The sequence below is a fragment of the Oncorhynchus tshawytscha genome, linkage group LG10 (assembly GCF_018296145.1).
Source record: "Oncorhynchus tshawytscha isolate Ot180627B linkage group LG10, Otsh_v2.0, whole genome shotgun sequence".
Lineage (NCBI taxonomy): Eukaryota > Metazoa > Chordata > Actinopteri > Salmoniformes > Salmonidae > Oncorhynchus > Oncorhynchus tshawytscha.
In genome coordinates, this window is record NC_056438.1 from 22,860,583 (window position 1) to 22,870,496 (window position 9,914).

General features: G+C 43.5%; 1 protein-coding gene across 4 annotated transcripts in view; it reads right to left on the reverse strand.

Moving 5' to 3' along the window:
- LOC112259967 (adhesion G protein-coupled receptor L3) overlaps nucleotides 1–9,914 on the reverse strand; it is a 342,605-nt gene that overhangs the window by 18,586 nt on the left and 314,105 nt on the right. For all 4 annotated transcript variants that reach the window (XM_042328358.1, XM_042328359.1, XM_024434684.2 and 1 more), the window contains 3 exons: nucleotides 9,416–9,636; nucleotides 5,105–5,171; nucleotides 3,847–3,938 (listed from right to left, as the gene is read on the reverse strand). In XM_042328358.1, coding sequence (XP_042184292.1) covers nucleotides 3,847–3,938; nucleotides 5,105–5,171; nucleotides 9,416–9,636 — 380 coding nt within the window. The remainder of the gene's footprint in view (nucleotides 1–3,846; nucleotides 3,939–5,104; nucleotides 5,172–9,415; nucleotides 9,637–9,914) is intronic.

A 9,914-nucleotide genomic window follows, 5' to 3' on the forward strand; every position in this document is an offset into this window, starting at 1 on the left:
GCAGGGTTGATTACAGTTAGCTATTGTCATAATTAATTGGGTGACACTTTACCTTTAGCTATAGAGAATATCTCACCACCATGCGTTACCCATCGCCTACAGTCTCTCGTTTATTCTTTTCTCGAGCGCGCAGACAGGCTGTCAAAAGTTTAGTGAAACATGTTTATTGTGAAAACATGTCACTATCGATGTTCTTGAACAGATTTCACTGGGTTTCCCAGACTAAGCCCTGGGTAGCTACAGGAACAAGGTTGGAGAGGCCATGGCATACAGAGTTTGGGCTGAATATCACCTGTCGGGGGCAGCGAGAACAAGCTCCTCAAACAATGGATGAGTGAAATAAGTGTTCTTAAATGTATTTCCCAGCTGTTCATATTCAACTCCTGCTCCTCCACTATCAAACCAGAGTACAGTAGGTGGGAAAGCTACAGTAGCCGCCTCCATCCGCTATTCGAGTGCGTACAGATGACATGTCTTTGTCCCCCTGCCCCTTGTTCCTGCCCATTTTAAAATGAACCTAATTCTAGATATTACACAAGATTACATTGAGAATAGTATGATTACTTGATAAGAGAACAGCTGTGCAATTTGAGGCAAGGAAAAGAGCGCAAGCTTTTCTTTGCTACTTTCTCAAATGATCCATAGCCTATAGTCGCACCATGCAACTATACAAACCTTAGAATGTCTTAGAAATTACAACATACACTGCATTTGGAAACTATTCAGACCCATTGACATGCCTGTTTTTGCTTTGTCATTATGGGGTATTGTGTGTAGATTGATGAGGGAAAACAAACTACTTAATCCATTTGAGAATAAGGCTGTAACGTAACAAAATGTGGAAAAAGACAAGGGGTCTGAATACTTTCCGAATGCACTATGTTGTAATTTCTAAGACATTCTAAGGTTTGTAAAATTCACAACTACAGTTGCCAAACAATTCTAAATTGAACATTTAGGACCTGTTTCAAGTGATCACTTTTATGCTCAACATAGCCACTTCATACGCGCACTCGCTCTGTAATGGTAAAAAAATATCCTTTCTATTTTATTCAGCTAAGTTCAATTATAGTCTTCTTACTATAAAATCAGATCAAATAAAATAATGGCACGGGGCTTATAAGCATATCTTGTCAGCTAAATGAACAAGCCTACAGCTTATGGCATGGAGCATAGCCAGATAATATAGGCTTTACAGTAGACCAACTCATATTCTGTTCTTCTGAAATACATTTTCTTTCCTATCATAATGTTTCTTTAGACCTGACTAAAATAAATAACGGATTTATTGTGATGGTGTGATTGTGATGGTGACCGCCACAGCCCTAATCATAAATAAACAAAACCAAGCTAAACTCATGGTCATCCTAGCTCCAATCAGAGTCCACAGAGACGCAACAGTACGCACGGCCCATTATAACATATAATCATATTCACAAACCTCATTTTAAAATCGGTTGTTATTGAGTCATGGACAAATGTCACAACAGACTGCGCAGCTCTGGGCTTTGAACTCTGCCGTGCCAACACGTCTCAGACTGCTATCGATACTATCCAAAAGAGTGCTGATGACAGACGGCTCTGTCTAGTAGGGTGTTCTGTTGTTTATTCGGAACGGGATACACAGAGCAGGCATCCTCTGGAAAACGAGCCTCGGCACTGCAGGCAATGTGAGTGTGTGCCTGCGTGCGTGAGTAAGAAAGAGTGTCTACTGTATGTGAGAATGAGTGTGACTGTGTGGGTGTGTGTGGCGGGGTGTATAGTGTGTGTGTGTGTACTCGCTGACAGAACTAGGCCAGCAGGGTCTCACTCCACTTTGACAAAAGCATTGACAGGCGGCTGGAGATGATGCCTAGCATTACAGCCATTAAACACAGTGATGCTTCTAGAGTGTCTTCGAACTGCCGGACAGGGAAAACACAGAAGCTCTTTATCCATCAGTAGGATATAGGAATGGTAGACAGAGGCAGAAAAACTACTTAAGCCCGGCCACAAAATAAGTCTACCCTGACACCTGGTTGGACTAACACCCCTAAGTGAACCAGAAAAATGCTGTGTCATCGTTTTGGCTGATTCCTTTCGTCTCCTAGAGGCGCAAAGGGCCTCACGGTGTCATTGTGAACTAATGTAGTGTTCCAAGACACCACCGACTCCACTTTGTTCCAAATGACCTTGAATTACAATTTAATCACTTAACAAACAGATACACATCATGACCAAAAGTATGTGGACACCTGCTCAATGAACATCTCATTCCAAAATCATGGGCATTGATATAGAGTTGGTCCGCCCTTTGCAGCTACAACAGCCACCACTTTTCTGGGAAGGCTTTCCACAAGATGTTGGAACATTGCTGAAGGGACTTACTTCCGTGTGGCTTACCACTTCACGGCTGAGCCGCTGTTGCTCCTAGACATTTCCACTTCACAATAACAGCACGTACAGTTGACCAGGGCAGCTCTAGCAGGGCAGAAATTTGACAAACTGACTTGTTGCAAAGGTGGCATCCTATGACAGTACCACGTTGAAAGTCACTGAGCTCTTCAGTAGCGCCATTCTCTGCTGTCAATGTTTGTCTATGGAGATTGCATGGCTGTGTGCTCAATTGTATACACCTGTTAGCAATGGGTGTGGCTGAAATAGCCGAATCCACTTATTTTAAGGGTTGTCCACATACTTTTTATATATAGTGTAACACAATCATAGCTAGACATAAAATACAAAAAGGATTCAAATTTAAATCAATGACCAAACCTTCAACATTTTATCGAATCTCACCATTGAGACCGATTGTTTTGTGGTGATATCACAATAGGTGGTTCATTTGTTTTCACAAAACAGTGAGCATATTAAACACATTCATACTAATTCCTTCATTGTCACTCAAACTGCAACGCCAGTAAACTGTGGGATTTATAATGTCATTCAGAGTTCCATATCCCGAGTGGCAGGGAGTGCACGCACAAGCGCACACCCAGATGCACACACCCACCCACACACACTCCCATTTATGAATATTCATCCGTGTGTTAGCGGATGCCGACGGGCCAGGTTCATTCTACCAGATTGTCTCGTGGCCTTTTCCCTCAGCCGACCAGTGTGCTCTTCCGATAATGAAGTACGCCTGCTGGAATACCTGTCCTGTTTAAACCCTTGCCTCCCCACCATGACACAACCTTTGGTGATAATGAGTTATGAACCTGGAGGGCTCTGCTTCCTGCATCTCTGCATGGCCCTTCTCACCCTTCAGATGTGTTTTGAGAGGTTCACAGGTAAAAAACGGAAGAAGTTATTCGAAGCAGCGACACATGGTATAACGACACAGCTTCCGTCTCAAAGTCTAGGTTTAGTGTGACGTACATAACATTGATTGTTCAATATAATTTTGCTGTTTCGGCTGCATTTATGCAAAGGTGACTTACAGTTAACATTTGTTCAGTATATGTGGCCCGTGCAGGGATCGAACCCACAACCCAGTGGTGTATTCGTCCAACTGATTCGGTTGCAAAATGGTTCTTAAAATGGAAGCGAATGGCACAAAGCGGGGAGGGAACTCTCTCAATATGTCGGTCCCCCGCCGGGTGCACATTTAGTTTTTTTGCCCTAGGTCTACACAGCGGATTCAAATAACCAACTCATCATCAATTTTTGATGATTTGGATCAGTGGTGTAGTTCTAGGGGAAAAAACAAACGTGCACCAAGGGGGGGCCCCGGGACAGTTTGGGAAACCCTCCTCTAATACACCGAGCCATCAGAAACTGTTCTGTCATATACCAATGTATTAACTCCCATGTACTAATGCCATGTCTGGAAGGTCTCAATGCCTGAGAGAACGAGTGACTTACTTGATGTTGTCGAGGCAACCCGAGTCGGGTTTGAGGATGGCGGTGTGGTGGAACATCTTGTACAGCGCGATGCCTAGGAATATCACGTTGAGCTGGGAGAGATGGACGAAAGAGAGGAGGGAGCACAGCTGAAATGGAGTTTGTGTGTTTGTTGTTGTTGATGCTTTCATACATTTTTTAAACCGGGGAGACATTGTTACAGTTGAGTTGAGTATGTTGTGTCGAAACACGATGTGGTTAACCCACTTTGCCAAGTAGAGCACAAAATTATATGAAAATTGTATTACAGTATAACTGCCACATATAGAAGTGTCATGTTGTACTTGACAATGAAGTTGAACTAGTTGGCTCCTGATCAATGCAATGGCTGGAGTCTGTCCAAAATGAATGTACTAAACATGCACTTAACCATAGGAAGCAAACTACATTTGAGACTGATAGATTTAAGACTGTTTGCAGTTCTCCAAACTGCTCTCATCAGGAGTCAAATAATGTCAAACAGAACTGAACATATAGGTTCGGTAGAAATACTACAAGTATAGCCCAATAGAGGAACCAAATAGTAGTATGGAGCATCAGAATTGTTGCTGTTATCATTTTTTATGCCTCAAACATGAATCAGCTAAAAGCTCAGATGTCATTGTGGACCAGAGGTACAGCTATCTCAAGATGGTATTGCCCCTCAAAAAGACACCCATTTGAAAGCAAACTCGTACTACACTGTGCTAGGGAAGTGACATTCAGCTAACTGAGCTGCAGTTTGAATTCCCCCCCTCCCCCCCAACCTCCTAGAGGGACAACGCTTCCAGACGGAGTCCTTGTATTTTTCCCCAGTATATGCTTATGCGGTTTATGAGTGTCTGCTTGTGTGTGCATGTTACTGAGTCTGTGTCCTATCTCTGTGCCTCAAGGTACAAAGTAGCAGCATAGATGGCGTATGATTCCAGGCGGAAGTTCTGGGCGAAAATCAATCATTATCGTGGAACGGGATCACTCCGAGACTGAATACTGAGCAGTGTTTGTCTCTCCTCTCTCCCTCGCCAAAGACATCTCTGTCAGTTGTGCGGAAAAAGCGACTAACCGGAATAATTCACAATTCACATCCTCATCCATTTCCCACCATGACACCTGACCAGCAGTGGCTTATATTACAGTGGAAAGTGGATGTTAAGCTCTCTCTGGACCATTTAAGTGGTGCCCTGAGGTGCTAAGTAGGGTTAATGAGATAGTATGGTAGTGGGAAAGTAGGGACGCTTACCATAATTATCAAGGTTGCCGGTCCTATGAAGCTCCAAATGAAGTAGGTGTCCAATCGAAGCCAGCACCTGGAGGGGAGGAACGAGACAGGAGAGAGAGAGAAAGGACGAGAGAAGAGAGAGGACAGAAAAGAGCGAGATGAGAGAAACGCACAGGACATACATCAACGTGGAGGCTGGAGTGACAAAGAGAAATGAGCACTTCAAACACAGTGCCACAGGGGGTAGGAGAGTTATGAGGGTTACATGAGGGTTTGGAGGGAGGATTTGGGTGGTTTCAGTGTCATAACTTCTTATTGGCTGTGATGGTCACAACAGTGTTATCAAAAGGACAAAACTCTAATGTGGCTCCGGGCTGAAGTTTCCCCGAAGTAGCCTTGCGGTTAAGAGTGCCGGGCCAGTAAACAACGGTTCACTGGTTTGAACCCCAGAGCCGACTAGGTGAAAAATCTGTCGATGTGCCCTTGAGCAAGGCACTGAACCCTAATTACTCCTGTAAGTCACCCTGGATAACACCGTCTGCTAAGGTACCCAATCCTAACCTTACCCGTTAGTGGAGGAAAAAGCTCAACTACATCAGGATCAGCGTCAACTTCCCCCTACTCGTCTAAAAATGATCCTGTGTGCAGCTGGTATGTTCATTGGGTTAGAGGTTCATTCCATATAAGGAATAGAATAGTAGCACAGAATTGATGCTTCGAAACGTTTGCACAGAAAATAATAGGAAATTCTGAACTTCTTAATGGAATTCCATCCCCTTAATTTAATTCCATTCCCAACACACCTCCTGATTTGACTGACTTTAAATTTAATGGACTTCAACCATACAGACACTAATACCATTTTCACACTATTGTGCCGACCCAAACCATACTTTGCTAACTCAGATACATTTTCTTATCACATTTTCCTTTCGAGCACAGTTCCAGCAACTAAAGTGGATGTCTTAGCAGGCCAGCTCAGAACAACTCGCCTCAGCTCGGCAGTGTGAAAAGCGCCATAGAGACTTAGATGAACTGTCCAGCCTCGTCGTGTTAACCAATGAACCACTCTCACGGTCACATTACCATATTAACAATGCAACACCGTGCGCTTGCTTGACTTCTCCGTGGCAGTTACTAGACTCTAGTTGGTTGATTGAAAGCGAACGGGCCCAGATATGAGAGCGCATGGGAGCAGATGTGGGATGAAGGTGATACTGGGAAGGCGAACGACAAAAATGAAGTTGATTCATGACCTTCCGGCTAAATTATTAATAGTTTAATCTCCGGCGCTGCGCGATAGACCTCCATTTTTGGCCATCGGAAATTACAGTTTCCTACTCTGTTGTCATTTGGATGACAAAGAGGCAAAATGGAAGTGGCAGCGAATTAGCCGTAATTCAATAGCATTTTAAGGCAGACTGAAGTGTGAAGAGGAGTGCGCACTTAGCTTCGGACAGCGCAGGCCATACTCGAACACAGGGAGGAAACCCGACAATGCAACTCAAGATTTAATTATAACTTGTCACCTCATATCCCAGACTACGATAGTGAATGTTCAAGAAACACTGAAAAGAGATTCATTTTTCTTACATTCATTTCATGGACATTTTCACACGGCATGGCCCTAATGGAATTTTTCAACGATATAAAGTGTCGGTAGCCTTATTAGACTTGAAGTGAAAAGCTCAAAAGCCTTGGCCGGGTTTTTACTAATACTTCACACACTAACATGCTCGATCACAACCCGATGCCTTGATAAAAGTCAAAATATATATAAACAGAATATACCGAGACAGAAAACAATGCATGCATTCCAAATGGCACCATGTGAGCCCTATGGGCCCTGGTCAAAGGTAGTGCACTATATAGGGAATAGGGTGCCATTTGGGTGCCAGTGGGTGTTCATTTTGTATTACTGGGACTTGATACTTCTCCCCCTGGTCAAGAGATGATGTAAACACACACAAGTAGTCAATATAAATTCTGCTGAACGCTAAATTGTTTCTTTTTTTTTTACCACGTCTGATCACAGAAAAGCAGATTTATTTAAAAGGCCATGGCTGTCATTTCTGCCTTAGGGCGTGAACCAGCAAGCCTCCCTGCCCGCTGTCCTCTCCAGTCATGACAGAATTCTCTGTTGCCTTTTGAGTCTATCTATTTTCGCTTATGTCAGGCTGAAGCTGTATTGGTGGCCATCTCCTCAGAATCCTCTTGGTAAAGAAGCTAAGGGAACCTGGGTTCCCCTGATAAGACAGAGTAGCGTTTTCTCTCCCAATGTCTAGTGTTGGGTACTCACGTCGGTGACACTGATTCACAGCAACTTGACACATTAGTTGAGCTCAAAGAGACACTTTGTAGAGGGGGGAGAGAAAAGCGCTACCGAGACAAGACAACTGAAAGAGACTTTAAGTCACGAGTGACGACTTCTCTCTCATGATGGGCTCCAGGTACGCCAAGTTGTTGAAATGCAGTTTATCTATTGGAAAATGGATAGAGTGGCCCTTAAAGTTTGAACAAACTGTCATTATTAATGTCAGACAAATGACCAAGTAAAGGATTTATGGTGAAATGTGAGCTAGGTGCCTATTTTGGTTGCAATGTTGTGATTTGTGAATATGAAGTGAGTTCATCTTCTTATGGTATAACATGGTATATGTGCATGTGGTGTGTGTGTGTGTGTGTGTATGTGGTGTGTACAAGCGCACTTGAACATGTCATGTATGACAAGTTTGATGAAACATCTCATGAGCAAACTGCTGATGCTGGTTTATATTTTTGTTAGGACGGCTGGTTCATGTATCAGAGAGAAGCGCGAGAGCAAATCAAATGAGCATCTCGAGCATCTTCTGCAGGGAAACAGAAGAACCGATGAAGACTGCCGTCTCGCCGTCTACCTTTCTCTCTTCGTCTCCGTCTAGCTCTTCCCCCCCAATCTCTCCATCTATTGCTCCCTCAGATAATTGGGAGTCATGTGAACGCTACAGACGCTAACCACAACGGCTTGACATTCACACGGCTACGGCTAGCGTTTGAGCTTGCATTTTCCACTGTTAAAACATTTTGTCAAGTCAGCAGAAGTCCTGTTTGAGAATAACCGCTCAGGTTATAATGAGCAGAAAACGCTACTCATTCTTAAGGGGTGATGAGGAGCATTAGTTATAGCAGCAATGCCAAATATATATCGTTGGAGGCTAACGACTACCACAAATTGTTTTTACTCAAAATGAGTCAGCCGAATCAGTATGGCTGTGGGAATGTGTGAGAAGTAAACTGACTAACTAAATGTGCAAATCAAATGTAGTGTCAGGACAGGAGTTTTTCTTGTCTAGGTGACGTGACGAGGAACAACTCTGTGCCCTTGTTATAGTCTACAAGATGTTTCTATTTCAGGTCACACGTTCAGGAAACCCCTCATCTGGGAACATATTCATAAAGAGTCTCAGAGTAGCCATTTTTACATCAGTAGATATCACAAAGTGTTTATACAGAAACTCAGCCTAAAACACCAAAGAGCAAGCAATGCATCCTAGACCAGCACTCCTACTCTGAGACACATTATGAATGCAGGCCCTGATCTTAAAATGAATAACAATTTCTCTAAAAAAAAAAAAAACAGAATGGCACAGCAGAATGGAACTACGTCTCGACAGCCGTTAAACAAACAAACGCCCAGAATAACCTTACTGAACCTATCACAACCATATTGACTAGTTCAGATATGGCCAACAGCCTGGCATTGTGTATCATAAGATGGTGCTGGTCGTACAGATGACTTCTTTGAACAAGCCATTACTTAATTTTTAAAAACTTTTTGAATTAGAAAAGTGTATGTTATGTTATAATACATGCCACTTAGTAGACACTATTATCCAAAGAAATGTACATTTTTCATATGGTTGGTGCCAGCAGGAATCAAACCCACAATCCTTTGCATTGCAAGCGCCATGCTCTACCAATTGAGCCACACAGGACCATATTGGCTATGCCACCAGCAGCCTTGCCTCCAAGTAAGAGCTTGTCTAGAAGTGTTTCCCAAACAGGTCCCAAGACCCCCTGTCGTTTCACACATTTGTTCAATTCGAAACCTAGCACACCAGATTTGACTAATCAAGGGCTTGCTGATTAGTTTGAATGAGTTGTACTGGAAAATATCAAATAGAGGAACACATGGTGCTTGCTGAGAGGTTTAAGCAACACTGCTTTAGAATCTAGTTAATGGGTTAATGGGTTAATGGTGGGCATGGCATGGTTCTAACGACAGGGTTCCCTACAGCGAGGTTCTAACGATGGGGTTCTAAAGCAGTGGTTTGAGTTCCGGTAAATACTCACACTCGATCCGTGCCGTAGCTCCGGTAGTCGACGGCGGCCGACACAGCCACAACGAGCGCGGGCACGCCGTAGCCCACCAGGTAGAAGTAGCGTTTGCGCGAGTGCTCACTCTCGAACACCTCCACCAGCATAATGTAGAGTTGCACACCCTCCAGGAACATCCAGGTGAAGGCAGCCAGGAAGAAGAAGTGGAGCAGGGCAGCGAACACAGCACAGGCAATCTGAGGAGGGGAGAGGAGACAGTACAGGTCAAAGGTCAAAGGCTTCAAATCGGACAGAAAACATGTCGATGTGCAGCTAAGAATTCCAAGAACAATACGGACGACAGGTGTTACTCTCTCATGATTTTATTCATATTATTAAAACATTTATTTTCTATTATTCATAAGCCCTTTAGGGCGTGAAACGTCAGTCTCATGCATTTGACAAGGTAGTAGACATAAATAAACAAGGAACTAATGACTTTTCAAATGAGTGTGAGTTGCTCCATGCTTCAAAT